General features: G+C 54.6%; 1 protein-coding gene across 2 annotated transcripts in view; it reads right to left on the reverse strand.

The window, feature by feature from the left end:
- Positions 1 to 6,125: 6,125 nt before the first annotated feature.
- SGSM1 (small G protein signaling modulator 1) overlaps positions 6,126 to 18,860 on the reverse strand; it is a 54,447-nt gene continuing 41,712 nt past the window's right edge. For both annotated transcript variants that reach the window (XM_019538678.1, XM_019538677.1), the window contains 8 exons: positions 16,880 to 17,443; positions 16,533 to 16,657; positions 15,179 to 15,261; positions 14,603 to 14,712; positions 14,265 to 14,361; positions 13,840 to 14,007; positions 13,330 to 13,391; positions 6,126 to 11,226 (listed from right to left, as the gene is read on the reverse strand). In XM_019538678.1, the coding sequence (XP_019394223.1) occupies positions 11,158 to 11,226; positions 13,330 to 13,391; positions 13,840 to 14,007; positions 14,265 to 14,361; positions 14,603 to 14,712; positions 15,179 to 15,261; positions 16,533 to 16,657; positions 16,880 to 17,443 (1,278 nt within the window). In that variant the 3' untranslated portion in view covers positions 6,126 to 11,157. The remainder of the gene's footprint in view (positions 11,227 to 13,329; positions 13,392 to 13,839; positions 14,008 to 14,264; positions 14,362 to 14,602; positions 14,713 to 15,178; positions 15,262 to 16,532; positions 16,658 to 16,879; positions 17,444 to 18,860) is intronic.

The raw sequence follows: 18,860 nt of genomic DNA on the forward strand, positions 1-18,860 counted from the left end.
CCCGTCGGGCTCGCGGCGCAGCCTAGTCTGCTGGGCCCGCCCGGCGCCGCCTACTCTGCTGCCCGAGGGGCGGGCACGGGGCGGGGCCCAGGGAAGCGCCGCGGTTGCCGCGGTAACCGCCGCCTGGGGGCGGGGCCGCGCGTCTCCTCGGACGGGGGGCGGCAGGGTCGAGTCCCGCGCGCCGCCTCGGGCCGGTGGCCCCGCCCGGGGGATGGTTTCCTCCTGGTTCATTTACAAAAAGTAATTATTAGTAATAGTTAATCATCACACTTATTAATAAGTGCGCGTTGTAATTAATAATCATTAATAATAATAATGAACGGTTGCGATTATTCCTGATAATACCTAACGATAATTATTAAGGATGAGTATTATTAATCGTTAACAATTAATCGTTATAATTAATAATCATTGATGATAATAACAATAATTATTAATTATTATTATTACTTGTTAATTAATGGGAAGACGCATTATATTTATTACTAATGAGAATAATTATTAATTGTTAATAATTAATTATCATCACTTAATAATAACAGATGTTTCCTGGTGGCCACGGCGCTGCTTCTGCCGCCCTGGGGTGCAACGGGGCTGCTCCCGGGCAGGCCGCTCCGCCGGGGAAGGGCCCCGGCCCTGCCGCCGCCTCGATCCGGACAGCCGGGGCCGCTGGGACGACGGGCGCAGACAGGACTCTGACCTGGCGTGGGACGTGTCCAAGCCAGCGACCGCCCGCGGCTCGTGCGCTTGCTCGCCCTCCGCCTCCGCAGTGCTGTGCGCGGGGCCCGGTTGCGGCAGGAGGATGCCTGGGCACGGAGGGCGAGGCCGGCCTGCCTGCCCATGTGGGGAGAGTGAGTGGTGACGGCACGGGCGAGCCCCTGGGCTCCGGGCCAGGCCCTGACGCACCGGGATCCACCTCGAATGTCAACAAGAGCTGGAACACCCTCGGGCGGCAGGGCCTCGAAACCGTGCTTTTTGAACCCAGCAGAGGCGCTTGCTGCCTCCCTCTCCCGCCCTGCTCTGGCCCCCCGCCCAGCCGCGCCTCGAGCCCGGGCAGATCACAGCTGCCGTCACGCTCATCCAGCCGGGCGCAATCCCCCCGTGCTCCCGGGCCAGCCGCTCACTTCCTGCCTCCTCTGCGGCGTTTGCAAGCTCGGCAGCCCCAGGTGGTCTCCGCCGGCACGCGCGGACCGCAGCCCCCCACTCTCAGGCGGGCTGCCGCAAAAGCGATTATAAAGAGCCGACTGCATCGCCGTCTGTTGCAACGGCACCGGCTTCCCAAGACACACCCTGGGACCAGAGCGCAGTCAGCAGCCGGGGAACCGGCCAGCCGGGTTCCTGAGGGGGCCTGAGTCAGGTCTTTCCACAGCTCCGGGGCGCGATCCCGCACCGTGTGGCACGAGCGACGGGATCCCTTCGCCCGTGCTTTGTCCTGCCCCAGCTGCCCCCTCTTAGCCTCTGTTCAGGGATCGTGCCTGGCGCACGGGAGGCAGCGACGGCCTATGATTCGCGTTCAACAGGGCGTCTCACGTGGCCGCCGGCATGTGCATTAATGCTGTAATTCCACCCTCGGGTGTGCGTGGCAGGAGCAAGCGGACACTGCCGGCCCCGACGGACACGGACACTTGAGCTATGACCCACGGTTTATCGTTTCACCGGGAGCCCCAGCAGAATACACGCAAGCCTTACCCCGTCCCCTCCTGCAGCTAATGGACCTCATTAACCCCTGCCCATCTCCGCGGGGGGGGGGGGTTTCCATGTACGAATATCACTTGTCATTGTCGTCCGGATAATAGGCTAGAGCAATTATGGGATCTCGTTAAGGATCCGGAGGTACCAGTCCAACCCTTGTTCTGGACCTGCCCCGAGAGCTGGGCCCAGTCCGCCCACCCGTCAAGGGGAGGGGGTCACTGGGGCCAGGGCTCAGAGGTGGCTGGACGTGACAGCAGCACATTGTTCCTTCGTGTCCTGCCCACTGCTTAGCCCAGTTGTTAGCCTGACCGCTCAAGCGGACCTTCAGCCAGTTGCTGCCTGTCTGGTTGATGTACTGATGTGTTAGCAACCCTCCCTGCACTGATAATCCCGCCGGATGTCTACAGTCCCAACAGCCATGCCCGTATGTGACAGACCGAGGGTTTGGCAAGGTGAGTGTTGCTTTACCCTGTTGGTTTGTTTTTAAACAGACCAAGAAAGAGCTTTGCAAAATGATGCTTAAAATCCCAGTAAGGATCCCAGTGCTGCCAGGTCCCCCGCCAGCTCCTCATGCAATCCCGTCTTCTCCTGCAACGTATCAGTGCCCTACAGCGGGGACCGGAGCTCACTGCATCTGCCAGCGAGCGCAGCACTGCTCCGCTAAGTGGCCACGCCAGTGCTAAGCAGTGCGTTGGTGACAGCCCGAAGCCGCTCCCCAGAAAACAACTGCGTTACTCTGGCTACATACCGCTGTCGCGTCAGATCGGAGTCCGCCTCGCTGCTCCTATTGGAAACGACCCCTCCTGCTGTTGTGAGCAGTGCTATGCAGCGATGTTCACAGGTTCGCCTCCAGACACCGTTACAATTCCCAGCGTGAACACAAGCCTTTCTATGCCTGCCACAACCTGCAGTCATCCAGGGATCGCCGGCACCGTCTCTTCCCAGATGGGTTGCTCCAACGTGAGCTGCTTCTAGCACTGGAGCACAGGATCAGGCCCACACACTGGAAACCCATTCATCAGTCCACTGCACCCCAGCCAGAGAGAGTACAGGAGGCAGCTTTAGCTTGAGAAAAAGGAAATTGTGGGATAAAATCTGCCTCTCTCCATAGTATGGATCCCCCCAACACATGCACACTCCATCTTTTCTCCTTCTGCAGCACTGACTGCAATGGGAGCAGGGCAGGGAGTCATCCAAGGAAGGCTGCTAACAAAGAAAGGACAAAGAAAGCACAGCTGGTAACACTGGACAGTGGTTTATTGTCACAGTGCAAGGGCACAGCCTTGACATGCTGAGCAGGAAATGCCTGGGACCAGCCAGGCAATGCGCAGCGCCCCCAGAATCGGGGCCTGTATCTAGAGCCAGAGCGAATGTTTCACACCCAGGAAAGAAGTTCAGCCAAGCCAAGGTTGTGGGACTTCCCTGTTTGCTCAGCTACTAAGGAGACACGGGTAAGGAAGCAGCAAAGCACAGGAAGGGGCTGCCTGGAGAGGTGGTAGACTCTCCATCCTTGGAAGTTTTGAAGACCTGGGCAGACAAAGCCATGGCCAAGATGAGAGAGCTGGGGCTGGTCTTGCTTTGAGCAGGGGGCTGGACTAGATGTGACCTCCTGAGGTCCCTTCCCACCTGTGATAAACCACCGTCTGGCATTACCAGCTGTGCTGCCTTTGAACTTTTTTGTTAGCAGCCTCCCTTGGGTGACTCCCTGCCCTGCTCCCATTGCAATCAGTGTTGCAGAGGGAGAAGAAATGGGGTCTCCGCATTCTCTGTGATTCTGTAAGGCCAGGAGTCCAAGGGAAAAACCTCCGGGTGACACCCCGCTACGGGTGTGATGTTCTTCATTCAGAAAAAAAAATTCAGATCCGGTGACAATGGAGCATTGTGCTGTGCCAGAGGAAAGGCAGAGCTGGGCTGAAAGACTGCATGTCTGCATGCATCTGCGGGGCTCACAACCTCTTGGCAGGGGTCTCCAGAGTTAAAACTCAAAGTAAGGGTGGTACTAAAGACCACTGCAGACACACACATGCTCTAGTGACTTGTCCATGCGTGTATCCCAGCTGCATTAGGCTTTTCTCACTTAACGCTTGTCCAGGCTGAGGCTGTGTCTACACTAGAGCTTTAGCTCCAGTTCATTGATTGCCAACTCACTCAAGGTAGTTCGTATGTCTGTAAAAGCCAGCTAAGACATGCCCCGCACCTTTCCTAGGCAATAAATGGTTGGGGGATGCCTGTACTAGCCTTTGCAAACGGGTTAACTGTTTGAAGTTAACTGACCAGGACCGGGCCATTGCAGTTAGTGCCCAGGCAGTAGACAGATTAACAACTAATTAGCTGCCAGGTTCCTTGTCATTAAGCCTCTTGTAGCAAGCATGCAGAGACTAAGGTCTGGAGCTGCCTTGCATTGGTTTAGCCCTATCTCTTTACTGGCCTGCATGATAAAAGCCATTTTCAGTTGAAGATGCTACATTCAGGCCAGGAGGGAAGGTGCTTCCTCCCCACGCTGGGACAATTGAGACCTTGCCCATCCTGCTGAACTCACGTGTGGCTGCTGCAGCAAGGTACTTACCGCCCCAGTGCACAGGGCCCCTACATGCCTCTAGCTTCTGCCTTGCTGGAAAACACTGGAAAGGCGATGGTCGTTAACGGGGAGCCTCCTACGCCCACCTGTGGGCCTTCGAGCCCCGAGAAATGGGCGCAAGCAGCATGCAGCAGACTCCAACCACGGGTCCCTTGCCCTGCCGGGAACGCCTGTCATTCTCCGTGCCTCTCACAGGAAGGCAAAGGTGCCACAGCCCCTTCCCACCAGGCTGGCCGTCTGCAGGCCGTAAACCCCGCAGGAACCTGCAGCAGCCTCGGTGCCTCTCAACACAAGGCCTGGCATGAGGAGCAGGGCCAGTGTGTGCGTGCAGCAAGCATCATTGTGGTGGTCCTGGGTGGGGAAAGAGGGTCTTTCACTGCAGTGAAATCCAAGGGAGACCTCTGAGCAGCATAAATCCCCCCACTCCCTTGCCAGCTGCAGGCATGAAGTGGTAGAAAAACAGGGCCCAGCCCCTGCAGAGCACTCATAAACTCAGTCCCCTTTAAACAGAGCAGCTGTATTCCAGACTTACAACAGCCAGCTTCCAAAGGGGGAAGAAGTGGGGCAGGGGAGCCATAGCAGGCAGACCTGCAGTGCAGCACATGGCTGACGTGTGATTATGCAGCACAGATCCGGCCCCAGAGACGGGACATGACACACCATGGGGACCAGGAAGGGACGAGAGGTGCAGCCAGGAGGAGGCTTGTGGCGAGCGGGCAGAGCTGGCGACAGGAGGGGAGGCTGGAGTGGAGTGGGCTGGCAGAGCAGGGTCCAGCCCTGGGCCCCGAGTGCAGCAGGGGCTCTCTGACCTTTCGTTGGGTTTAAATGCCCCACTTTGAAGTGTTACCAGCACCATTCCTGGTCAGGAGCTTTTCTCTAAACACCCCCAGGAATTTCTGCGTCTAGCCTGGCTCTGCTGCCCTCGCCATCTGCATCTCAGTCCATCTTCCTGGAGGGAAAAGGACCGTCACTATTTATAGCTCTGCACGGACACAGATACGGACCTCCAGCTCAGAATCTCAGCTTGACGCCCGGACCGCGAGTCTGAGCTGAGCCCAGAAGCCAACGTTTAAGCACCCGTCCTTCTCTGGGTTGTCACGAGTGTCTATTCTTCACCAAATGTTTAAAATTCACATTTTCCAGCACATGGGAATGAAAGGTTTTGTCAGAAGAATTCAATCCAGAGTCTCACTTGCATGATGTTACTAACTCCAAAATAAACTCGAGCCAGTCAGTGGTGGGATGGATCAGACATGCCCAACGACCCTCTAGTGCCCCCCCGACACTGAAGCAGGTGATGTGATGCAGCAGCTGATTTCTACTGCAGCATCCATCCAAAGGCCTTTCCATCTCCCTCAGCCAGCCCGGCACTCGAGCCTCTGGCGAGTCTGCGATCGCGCACACATTTGTGCAGCACGGCTGAAGAAGCGAGGTGGGACATCTCCCCTCGCCCTCCTCACAGCAGCAGAACAAAAGCCCCTCACTCTCAGAACCTGCAACACGGTGCAGACGGCGAGACCCCGACCTTTCAAACAGGATCGGGGCCCCAGCAGAGCCTGGTGATGCCCACCATGCGGGATCTGGCATAAAAGGCCAGCTCCAAAGGCCACGGAAGCCAGTGGAAAGATTTCTACTGTTTTCTGGGGCTTTTTCCCTTCCACTTGCAAAGCACCAGGCCTTTTGGGTCTCCGCGAAAACTGCAGGAGGCAAGAATAAAGACGTTTTAGTAAACTTGCAAACATCCCCGCTGGCTCCCCAACCTTTTGCCCCTGGCAAAGCGCAATCTTCTCGCTTCCAAAAATCCTGCCAGTCATCTTTCCCATCTCTCAGGCTCCCATCAGAAATTGCAGAGGCATAAAGAACAACCAGGATTTTATTGATTTGAAAATACATTTAACCATAGAGAATATAGTTTTAGTATTTCTTTTTGAACAACAGTAAGGAACAATTTACATTAAAAAAAACAAAACAAACCAAAGCATGAGTAAAGTAATATCAAACAGATATTATACCATTGTGTGGACTTCCAGTAGGCTAAGAAGGACATTTAGCAGCACTTCTACAAATGTTGTAATAAAAGCAACAATACGAGTTCAATCTCATATAGACGATTCCCAGAGACCAAAATGGCATCCTATGTATAAAAGCAGCAATTCATTGTAGGGCAACAGAAGGTTTAACACCCGTCCATAAAATACATTCATCACCCCGCTCTTCTCCCTTATCCCACAGAGCCTTGGGCCAAGATGCAAGTAATTTCCTTGATCCTTGTAACAGGGCTACGGTCTAAAGTTTCCCCCGCACCCCGACTGAACGAAAGCTAACATAGGGCTATATATACCATTTCGAATGACAAGAGGTGCCAACTGTGGGTCCAGCGTTAAGGACGAGTCTTATTTTATGCACCAGAGAGGGGTCACACCTCTTTTATGTGAATACAGATTTCTCCTTCCCAAGCTCCTGGGATTTCCTCTCTGAGAATAGAATTTACAAGTAGATCTGTTAATTTAGAAGTAAAAATTATTTATTTAAAAAAAATAGAACCATAAGAAATATAATATCTCGTGTCAGACCTTTTTAGTAATTTTTCTCCTTTTATTGTAGGAATGGAACAACGCAGGCTCTTCAAACTCCCCACAGTCTTAGAGCTGGTTGAAATCTTGTGCATAGACTAGATTTAAGGGCTTTCAATCTATTTCATTTTTTAAAAAGAAAAAGTAAGACATGGTCATTTCAGGCTATTGCTGGAAATTTTTCTATGAGCAAGGGCTGAAGAATACCGTCTACTCCAGAGACTTCCATGTAAAGCCGCCTTTTTCAAAGCAAGTACCTCTCGCCTTCTCATACGGCTCCTAACGGGACTGAGTTTGCAGCTTGCCTTTCGCAAAGCCACGGTCTCCGTTGGCCAAGGTCCTCTTCTCTGCCTCCTGAAGGCACAGGAGGCTTTGGTCTGTACCTAGGGGCAAGAGGGCTCCCTCGCACGTGGCCACAACGAGAGGCGATGGCCATTTGAAAAGCAGGCAGTTGCAGCGTCTTTCTGAACAGAATTTCAGTTCCCAGCCTCTGCAGGGCGGGAACTTCCAGTTGCATTTCCCCTCAGCCCCTCCTGGAAGCAACACCCCTCCCCTTCCAAAGCAACTGTCCTAAACACTTCTCGTCCAAGAAGCAACCACCCCTTACATCAGATCAACTCAAAAGGGAGGACAGGAAGGGTGGGGGATACCAGGAGCCTGTGCACGCGCGCAAGTGCGTGGCACGGGCACAGGCACAGGGAAGGCAAGGTGCCAGCTGGCTACTCTGTGCCATTCTGGCCATGTGGAGCAGCTGCAAATGCCGCTGCACTGACCAGCACCTTGTGGCTACTTGGTGCTGGCTAGAGCTTTGGAGGAGCCCCAGAAGAGGAGTCTGGCCCCACAAGTCTGAACCAATATTTAAAAAAAAGACCGCAGAGTTGACAGCTCATTTCCTCTAGCCATTAGAAGCAACGCTAGCTGCTTGCACCAGCCGTCCCTTTGGGTCTGCTGTTCAGGGCTAATTTATGGAAGTAACAATAATAATAATAAAAAAGAAACTTCTTGGACAAAACCTGTTAGAATGGAATTTGGCCCAAGAGGACTTACCGCTGACGTAGGGCAACGTGCCTCGAGAGGACGGTGTGATAACTGCACAAACTACCTTGTTCAGAGCTAGGGATAAGCTTAAAAGGAAACCAAATGGGCTGTACCGCAGAACTGCATAGTGAAGGTCCTCAGATGACCTTAACTCTGCCCTGAAGTAACGGCATGAAAAAAATTAATATAATGCATCTAATCTGGGGCCGCAAAGACTCAGATGTCTCAATGACTAACTGATGCTCATGACATGGAGTGACAGGGTGTAGATTATGTGGGTGCCCTCACGAGAGACACAGAAAAGGCAAGATTCAAAAGAGTGCAATAGAGGGGACTTGAGAGAGGTCTGATTGTTCTACGTGCAAACAACCGAATTCCCCACTTCGGGGGGTGATTTCTTATTTCTAACAACAGTTCTGAAACGTCCATGTTGTGGGAAAACTGGCATTTCATAAAAGATAAAATTGTGCTCTTTCAATATCTAAGCCACAGGGATTACCAAAAATTCCCTTCTCCTGTACATCTGTCAAACACAGAAGTCTTTCTCCCCACCATCTCACTAGTTTACCTGGCTCAGGACTACGGCTGCCTGAACAGGAAAGCTTCAATACAGGACTGCAAAGCAGCAACCACTGTGCACACAGTCAGGCCACTTTCTCTGTGTGCTTGCGTACATAAGAAAAAAGTTGTACGTCACAGCTGTGACAAGGGTACTGGGATTTGAACCACGGATCCTGGACGGCTCACTATGCCAGCGGAGGGGGCAAGGAGTGAAAACCAAGTCCACAAGAAGGACAATACAGTTAAAAAAAAAGCCATAAGAAAGTCAAGGTACCGTATGAATGAACTTCACTCCCAGCCAGAGATCCAGTGCAAAGCCCAGGCACCTCTGATGTGGGACTTAAGTGGGCTACCTTGGCCCTCTGCCCTTGGGTAGGTTTTACCAGAACCAACCTGAAATGATGCCGTCTACATTACGACATCAGGAGCAATCACTTCCCCTGGCGTGGTTTTAAATTCCTGGTAGAAAATGATAGCTAATACCTGTGCTGCAATAAACACTAACATTTAGGTACTAAAAGACAGTTTAAAAAATCATAGTAACAGTATGGCATGCACAGGTTTCCAATGCAATCTTGGTCCGATGAAGAAAAATCTCAAGCTATATGAGCAAGGTTTATAGAAAGGCGATCCAGAGACTCAACACAGTTCAAAGGAAAAGCTGTCTCCTATAAAAGACACAATCAGGAACAAAGACCACTTCCAAAATGCTCACATTAGTAACGCCAGAAAAAGATGGGTATCGAGATTCATTTGGTGGGTGGCATCCACAGAAAGCTCAAGTACAGGCAGAAGCCATTAGCAACCCCCGAAGGAAAGGAAGAGGCTGGGATATGGTTTGAAAGCCGCGTGGACTGTACACCGAGCAAGCTGAGCTGCGTGCTGAGCCGCTCCAGCTGCAGGGGCGCCAGGCAAAACCTATCTGCCTCTTTGCAAAGAAGTCAACACAAGATTAACACAAGACCCCGTGGGGCTTGTCCTGGCTTGACGCAGGATAAGTTTCAGTCATGTGGTATTGTGGGAAAGAAACCGCAACTCCTTTTCCCATATCACGACCCTCATTCCTACCACGGTCCCTGGCCAAGGGTTCTAGCTCGGTGCCAGCCCATCTGCTGGCACCGTTGCACCAAGAGGTCTGAACAACTGTATACCAATGATATAGCTCCATTCTCCTCTCTGAATACCCCAGGGGGTGGCTTCTGAATTTGAGGGCCAGGAGGGCAGAGATGTACAAGCAGGTAGGAAGGGCCGAGGAGAAGGTAGAGATGTGACAGGGGAACTAGCAGGATCTGCACCTGCCCCTCTGCACCACTCTAAAATCCAGGCAGAGCCTTAGCCAGTGCTGCCAACTCTCATGATTTTTGACATTGTTCTTAAAGTCTATGTTTCGGGAATGGGAAAAACTTTGCTCTTTCCTATCTATATAAATAGAGATAACAGAAAGCTAAGATTTTCACATTCCTGAAGCGTAGACTTTAAGAATGGCAAAAATCATGGGAATTGGCAGCACTGCTTTCTAGCCCTTCTTACCCCATACATGTTGGCATCACGAGCCTCTGCAGCTGCTTTCACTCACTAAACAAACTGGCCAGCAGAAGCCCAGTGGCTACTGTGCTCACTCCTCCACTCAAAGTTACCCAAGGAGAACCACTATGCCTGGGACCATGCCTGGGGAGCTGAGCTAGGACCAAAAAAATGCCACAACTGGAGCCTGTCACAACAATCAAATATGCACGACCTGCTGGCTGCAGCCCACGGGGCTCAGAGGCCTAACAAGGCACCCCAGCAAGAAATGCAGATGATAAGCTCAGCCACCAGTGCAAGACGTCCCAGGGAACACACTGTGCTTCCAGATACACACGCACAGATGCCGCTGAGTGTGCAACACCAAGATTCGTTCTACCTCACTTGTACCAGGAGGCACCAGCTCACCCCCGCGCTGCAGTTGGCATGCAGCACTCAGTGGCCTCGTGGTAATCAGAGACTCACATTCATCCCCTGGACTTTCCTCGCAGATACACTTCACGCGCATTTCCTCCCTGGATCCACCTCCGATCAGCTGCGCTTTCCAGCAGAGCAATCTGGAGACAGCTTTTTCCAGTTAAATCTCCACTTAAATTCCTCGGAGGATCAAATCTGCTACAAGAAAGTCCTGATGCTACACTGATTGCTCCACCAAGCTCACTAGGACTCTAGCTATCAGGAGTGAACGTGGAATCGTAGCCGTGGCCGATCACGGCTGAAGCCCATTGCTTCTTCCTTTCCCTGCCATGGGTTTTTAAAAAATCAGAGTTGAAACAAGCAAAGCCGAGGTTACCAATAGTCTTCACCTGCACTGAGCTTCTCATGGCTGCAAATGAACAATTTTCACAGTACAAGGAAAAGAGACAGATTGGCACATCATTGAGTAGGTGCTATAGAGAACCACACAGTCCTTAGAAGCATAAGGTTTCTTTTTTTTTCCCTTCAAAAAAATACCCCACTTGATTCACATATTTTTCTCTATATATATTGTGTGTGTGTGCGTATATATATTTTTTTATATATATAGACACCATCTTCTGGTAAACATTTACAAGATATGTTTGCAACATTGAAAAGATATATCTCCATTTGCATAACAATTCACACTCACTGAATTCAGTATACAAGGACACACAGTAATGTACAGTCAATAAATAAATACCTTTTCTCAGAAGTTATTCAAAAACACTACTATTGAAGGGCCCAAAGACACTTGCAGAGAATACAGATAGCAGATATTGTGCAGGATTTCTCAGCTATCTGTCCAAAATAAAATAAAAGCATGAAAGCTAAAGTGTCAGAGTTGTCGCTTGGTCAGATGCAGTATTGATGCCTAGCTAAAGGTCACTGTTCCTTTGCTTGGCTATAAAAGAGGGCGTTGTCCACAACCCTCCCCTTTCCAACAAGGCCATTCAATGTGCTTGTTCCCCCTATCTGCCCTCTGAAGAGCTCCGTGGCCTGTGCCCAGGAGTAGCTTGTCACCACAGGCCTGGGATCTGCTCGCTGCTTGACCAAAGCTTGAGAGATTCCCGGGTGAGCCTGAAGGTTTATTTAAGCTCAAATTCTTTTGATTCCTAGTCACCAGTTTCACATGCTACTGCAGGCCAGGCTTGTTTTCCCCTGGCAAATTAAGTGCTTTTTGGAGATCTAACATAGGAAATTGCTTCCAACGGGTTTCCTAGCTGGAGCAAATAAAGTACGCAGGGCTTGCAGCAGATGGAAGCCAGAAGACTTCCTCTGTGCCTATCACCCGCTGTATTCTGCTCCAGAAAAATGCCTCAGCAGGCATGGACCTCTGCACCCGGCGTGTCGGACTGGCAGGTGTGCTCTCACACTGCAGACTGACCGCCTGCGCTCTGCCAGGGCGTTGGTTTTTTTCCTGCAAGCAACATCAGAGACACACCACAAGGACGTATGGACACGGTCAGCACAGAGGAACATTGCACGGGGAAGGGGCATAGCGGCAACGCGCTGGCTAGCCACGTGCCCCTTCCCCTTCTGGCGAACGCCCACCCACAGCACGGCAGGTTGAGGCAAGAACACACTGACCACGCGTTTCACGGCTGGAGAACAGCGATTTTGCAGCACAACTGGAGAGAAAGCGCCCTTCCCAGAGCCACCGCAAAGTGTTCCCCGAGCGGCCGGGAGTACATGTTTGTGGCCCACCGCGTGCGGACTCAGCCGCGACCGCCGCCCCTCTGGGCTGGTTCCCATGCTGCTAGTCACCCACTTCTCTCCTTTTCCTTTTTGTTTTTACCTGAGTTGAAAAATAAACCCAACCTTGCATTCAGGCTAGCCTTGCCGGTTACCCTCCACTGCCCTCAGCTCGCCACCCTCCTGGTGCTGGCACAGGCACTTTGTGCCACAGGGACCATGGGGTCCCCATGCTAGAGTGCCACTGTGGGGAAGTGGCCGAGGACTTGCACACAGGGTCCCAGAACCCGCAGAGGCCTTGCCCCAATCCCTCCTACCTGGGTCCAATACAAAGCCCACTGAAATCCGGCGGGAGGCCCACAGTCCCAAGTCTGGACTGCTGGACAGTGCCCAGTGGCCAGCTTCTCAAGTGCTTTGAGGCTACAACCGGGGCCAGACTCAGAGAGCGCTCAGTGCCAGGCTTGCGCAGCTCACACAGGGAGGCAGCGAGCCCAAGCTGGAGGTGCTCACATCCCAGCACAATGTGCAAAGAAGGGAAGGGGGGGGGAAGGAAAGGGATGAAAGGAGGAACTCCCCTGACTGGAGACTGCCACAGGCAGAGCTTCCTGGCTCCTTGTATGAAACTAAACCAAGAGCAGCTTTGTTTCTCCCAGGCTCGCGTGGGTGCAGCCTGGTTTCTTTGCGATGAGGCAGAGCTGCTCCGGGGGAAGTGTTTGCCTCCCCCACGGTAAACACTGCGGACTTCGAGGCAGACCGTAGGAACGGCAGCGACACAGCCTGCCCGCCTCCCTGCCTCTCCGAGCACGTGCGCCCACGGGACGGCGAGAGCCAGAACCGCCCTCCTGCTCCTAGCAGAAGACCAGGCCGGGCCTGCCCCGATTCTCTTCCAGGGACAAGCGGATTTAAACGAAAATAAGATGCAGATGTTCAGATCTTTGGTTAATCACTGAAGACGAATGTGGAGCTGAAGAACTAGAGCGAGGAGCCCCTGGGCCTAGTGTTGAAGCTCAACAGCACCGCGTGCTGGGAGAAGGGTGCTTCAACTCTCAGGAGCAGCATGTATCAGACTACGGCAATTTGTTTTCACAGATGTGGCACTTTAAGAAAAAGGAGAGGGCAAAGGAAGCATTGGACGGGAGCCCCCGACCCCTTGCTGAATGCACCGCCTTCCCTTCCTGGCCTTCATTTGTTCTCGATCAGCGTCTGGACCTTGTACACGAGGTCCCGGGCGAGCTTCAGGATCATCTTGGTGTTGTGCCGCTCAGCCATTTCTGGAATGGGAGGAAAAGCAGTTAACAACCCAACCCAACTGCCCAGCTCTGCACCTTGAGGGGTACTCGCAGCCCTCTGCTCACTTCACTGGTTTCAGCAGGGGCTGGAGCCCATCCCAGCAGGTCCTGAGCCCTTGGACACATCTCTGCCCTGACCCTGTAATGAGTTGTGAACTAAATTGTTCCTGAGGGGACGAACCCTTGTAGGGAAACGTGGCCATACTGTGATCAAAGAAACAGCAGCACAGAGCAACTACCCCCAGGCCGCGGCGTGAGACAGAGTCCAAGCGAACCCACGCGCCAAACTCCAGGCCCAGCTGCACATTGCCCGGCACAGCCTGGCCCTGTCTTACTGAAGGCCTCTTATCCATACAGCCAAATGCAGGACCTCGGCACAAGCCTCTGCATGCTGCAGGCCAGCCCCCTGCCGCCTGCCCCTGGGCCGTACCGTTGAAGAACTTGATGATGTCGGTGAAGTCCATGTTGTTCTCCAGGATGATGTCCCGGTACATCTCCACCAGGGCCAGGGCGATGAAGAGGACATAGTGTGAAGAGGAGACACGCGCTGCTGCCCAGATGGTCTCCCAGACAGAGAAGACATCATCGTACACCAGCTCTGCTCGAACAGGAGAGACAGCCACAGCTGAGCCGGGGCCTCCTCGGGAAGCATCTTGACTGGGAAACCCCAGCAGCCCTCGTAGGTCCCAGACCGCTGGCGAGAGGGCTTCCATGTCAAAGGGCAGGACATGGGAGAGGATCACAGCAGGGAGCCCAGGTGAGCTGACAAGAGCCCCGCGCGCCAGGCACGTTCAGGCAGGCCCGGGGGCTGCCCGGAGGGACCCTAGGGCAGATGCCCGCCCCCCCAGCCCGCACCTCGCTTGAAGTCCAGGAGGAACCATCGATAGCAGAAGTAGAAGTGGGTGTAGTCGCCGTTCTGGTGCATCAGCTCGAAGAGCTCCGAGTCCAGGATCTGTCTCAGAAAGCCAGAAGAGAGCCCAGGACCCACTGAGTGCTAGCGATGCCTCCTGGAGCCCCACCTCTGTCCACAGCCCCTCCAGCCTTCTCCTGCTCCCCTGTACACCCGTCACGCTCTCCTCTGGAGTCTTCTCTGTCTCCACACCCCTTCCCCCAAGCCCAGCCACCAAGGGCCCTGCTAGCCCAGGCAGGCCACCCAACAGGCCGTCATCACTGCCGCTCCGCGGGCCCCGTACCTGGATCAAAGACCTCATGTTCGCGAAGTGGGTGTCCATAGCACCCCCGTGGGGGAAGTTCTGGTTCATCCTTTTCATCAGCTCTGTGAAGCAGCTGAAAGCGAGCGCCTCTGCAGGAGGCAAGAGGGGGAATGTCACAGCCCTGCTGCGTGGAGCTGTCCCTGTGCCAGCACGCACATATGAACGACACGCTAATGCACAGAGACCAGCAGGCATGTCCATGTGCACACGTGTGAATGCACCCCACCCAAGTGCCCGAGAGTCTGCGGCCTCCTCCCTTGTTGGCCTCCTCCCCAGGGGACACACCAAGCAATGAGCTGGGGGGACCAAGTTTTCTCCTCTCGCACTAGATGGAGTGAAACTCAGCCCAGTGGAGCAGGGGAAGCTGAACCAGCAGCCCTGTTTGGGAGCCAGATGGAGGCACAGCAGCGGTCTACAGCATCCTGCAAGTAGCCAAGCCCAACTGCAGAGTGGGAGGACCCCAACTCGCAGGGGTCTGACCAGCAAGCTCCCCGCCACCTTCATCCTCAAGCTCTCCCCACACCCCCGCCTCTTCATGCAAGGCAGCCCACTCACCATCATCCAGAACAACTAGGAGCGGTGCCAGCAGGTCACACATCCCCTGCACATATCCGATCTCAATGTGCTGCCAGATGTAGCTAAAGGAGACAGTGGGAGGACAGGACGTGAGCTCTCCACCAGTGCCAAGCTAGACAACCCTGCCTGTCACATCCTTGGGAAGGAGGAGAAGCTCCAAGGGGCATGTACCTTCTGAGGTACAGCACTTAGCCATCGCCAGCCTGTCCCAGTGATCCCACATGGCCAAAGCCTGATGCCCTGGAGCTCAATGCCCTATTGCTTCATGCCACCTTTACCAGTGCTGGGTCCGGGCAGGGAGAACCAGACCCCAAGGTCCCCCATCCCCATCACTGGTCAGCACAGACCATGGCAATGCAAGCAAGGGCCTGGCTCCGGGAAAGCACAGTGCCTCCTCCTTTCCCTGACCCCAGCGGGCTGAAAAGGAGCCCCCAGCACGGCACTGCTGCACGGCTGTACTCTGGATGCCCAGCTCCGGGGTGCTCTAGGGCTGTAGTCTCAGTGGCACCCAGGAGGTGGTGGTGTGACCCAGAGGTCGCTGAAAGGATCACAGCTGCCCCAGGGCTGATGAAGCTTGCTGTACCCTCTCTGCTGCCTTGGGGGCTGGAGCCATGGCCATTCTCCCTGTGTCTGGGGAATGCCCTCCACTGCCCCACACTGCACCCCCTTGCTCCAGCCTCCCTGGAGAGCCTGAGGGTACATGCTTGGCTGTCCGTGAAGTGTGCAGCCACAGCAGTGCTCCCAGCCCCTGCCAGCCTGCCTTAGGCCAGCATGGCAAGATGGAAACTCAGTTCCTTCCCTGTGCTGCTAACTCCTGCAGCCTTCCCGTTCCCCCGCCATGCCCACCCTCAGCTGTGCTGGCTCCCCTCTCCCACTCCCAGCAGGTAAAAGGACATGTGAGGCTAACTAATTAGATGCCAGTGCCTGATGAAGCAGCATGGAGGGCTGGCCTGCTGGGCCATGCCCGAGATGAAGAGGAGCATCCTCCGCTTCGGCTAACCTATGCTGAGCTACGCAGCGTGTGGGGATGGGATTCACAGCAGAAGGGCACAGTGCAATTGCTGGACCCTGTGAGCAGCAGGTGCTTTCAGGCTGCTGCCACCGTTTCCTGTGCCAGTGGAGCAGGTCTGAGTTACTGACATGACCAAGCAAGTCACAATCCCCTGTGTTAAGGCCCCGACGCTAGGATGTGCTGGGGTGGGAGAGCCGTAATCAAAGGATGGGGGTTGGAGCCAACCCCTTTGCCCTGTGGCTCCCTCCAGCCTGAGCCCTGTTTGTGGCCCTCCCAAGTGTTGGTCTGGGAGCTGGCCCCCACCCCTGCCCCCAGAGCTACCTGCACATGATGTTGCGCAGCTTCTCCAGGTTGGCAGGTGTGAAGTACCAGTAGTTGCGGTCACAGCGCTGCACGTCCTTCTCGATGCGGTGCAGGTTCACCGTGTACATGTCCAGCAGCTCCGGCTGTGGAGACAGTGGGGAAATCGCACAGGCCGAACCCATCCAGCCCCTTCCCCATGCCTGGGCTCCACACGGCCTGGGCATCACCCTCTCCGCGCAGAGGTGTAGGGGTTAATCGTGTCGCATTAAACTGCGGAGGTGGCGGAGAAGGTCTCGCAGAGCAAAGGGACCAAATGAGAGCTGGGCACCCACAGTGGGGGAGGAAACCCCCAGCCAGATACTCACAGAATAGGTGACCCCGGAGGAGGAGACAGGAGACACCTCGCTGTTAGCCAGCTCCGCCACCACCAGCGAGTCCAGCTGCGGGTACAGGCTCTCCATCTCCGGCTCCTCGGAGAGGTTGTCCTCGCTTCCCACCAAGCTCTGCTTTTCAGCTTCACTGTCAGCCCAGCTTTCCACCACAGAAAGGGCAATGGCCTCGTGGCTCCCACCAATGGGGAGAAAGTCCAAGCTGCCATCAATGGGGAACTCCCCTTCCAGACTGTCCTGGCCCTGCAGATCCTCGGCGGGAGGCTGCTCCTCCGCTGGGGCACTGTCCGAGAGCTCCCGTTTTGGGACACCAGCTTCACTGGGCTTCACCAGGTGGCAAGTTGTGGCTTTGCTGGTCTCTGCCCCGCTGTCCTCCGTGCTGAAGCTACGCTCCGAATAGCCTGATGTGATGGAGAAGTTCTGGGAGGAAGGGTGCCCAGAGTCAGGCGAGCACATCCCGTTGGGGATCTTGGCCTGCTTGGCATCGTCTAGTGGGACGTCCGCTTCCGTCTGCTCCACCTCGTCCACCGATTCAAACACCTGTGGAAACGACCGGGAGAAAGGCTCTGAACCTGGGGAAACGCTCTGCTTTCACCCCCAGCCTGTGACACAGCCCCTGGACTCCAACCCCCGGGGGACACAGCCCCGCTCTGGAAAGGGACTGGATTGGAGACAACCTCTTCCCGCCTGGGCAAGAGGCTCTCGCCTGTACTCACAGGCAAGCACCGAGGAGGTTTTAGCGCTTTCTGTGCATGAAAACACCTGGGGGAAGGGAGGGCGGGGACAGGAGAGAGAGATGGGTCTGTGCTGCACGTCTCTCAATAGAAGTGTTAGCTCCGTGTTGATAGCAGGGCCAGTCAGGTACCAACACGCGGCCCTCAGCTGACCCAGCAGGGCTACACGGGCATTGCAGGAGGCAGAGAACAGGCCTCTCTGCTCAGGGTGCAGGGGCAGCAGCTGGGCAGAAGCCCAGGGCTTGATGTCATCAGCCACAGACGAGAGGCAGGGGCTGGCAATCACTTTCCAGGGCAGACTTTCCTGCCCCACAGACAGGGCCAGGCTATGCCTGGATGGCTGGAGAAGGTCCACTCTGAACGCAAGCCACCGCAGAAGGCAGCACCCCGGCGTCCAGGTGCCTGGGACTCCACACGACAAATCCACGTCACCCCAAGCACGGGGAGGGCAGCAGCACTGTCCACATTCACAGTCTAGGGAGGGGAACGTCACATTCAGGGACCAAGGTCTCCTCTCCAGGGACACAACTGGGTGCTCCGGCCATCGCAGCCTGCGCGGTTCCATCAGCGTCGCGGCAGTGCAGCTGCACGTGACTTCAAAGCATCTGGACCGACCCAGGCTGCGCCTGGATTTGGCTCCACCTCTCTCTCGTCTGCCCGTGCTCAGCATCAGCTATAGCCAGAGCAGCTGTGTTCCACTTATAGCCAGATCCCTGAGGGACTTTTACTGCACAGAGGAGGTGCAGTGTGTCCTGCCCTGGCCCAGTTTGTCCAGTCATCCAGAAGACTTAGTACCTCTGGGCAGGTTTCCTTTTGTGTCTGCAAACTGCAGGCCGCAGCCATCCAGCCAGCAGCGGCTTAGGGCTATTTCTTTGCATGCTAATGCAAAAAGACATCATCTATTTAGCAGCAGTGTTATTTAAGCATGAAGCAAATGACTCCTCATATACAAATCAGCCCAAGGCAACAAACCTTGCAGCTAGCAAGTGCCACGTCAGAGCTGATGTTTTGTGTAGGGCCCACATGGGGACAGGGTGGAGATATCAAGGCCCATCTAGCAATGCACTGCCTGACCCTGTGGCCTTCAAAGGCAGCACGAGCTGTTTAACCCAGCTCCCTGTAAGCTGGGCATCCCCAAAACAAGTTTGCACAAAGGGAATGTGGAGGGCTTGGTCCATCGGCTCAAGCCGAAGAGGTCTGGGCTGGGGCAGGGTCAGCCCACA

This window comes from Crocodylus porosus, unplaced genomic scaffold (genome assembly GCF_001723895.1).
Source record: "Crocodylus porosus isolate Cpor-Errol unplaced genomic scaffold, CroPor_comp1, whole genome shotgun sequence".
NCBI lineage: Eukaryota > Metazoa > Chordata > Crocodylia > Crocodylidae > Crocodylus > Crocodylus porosus.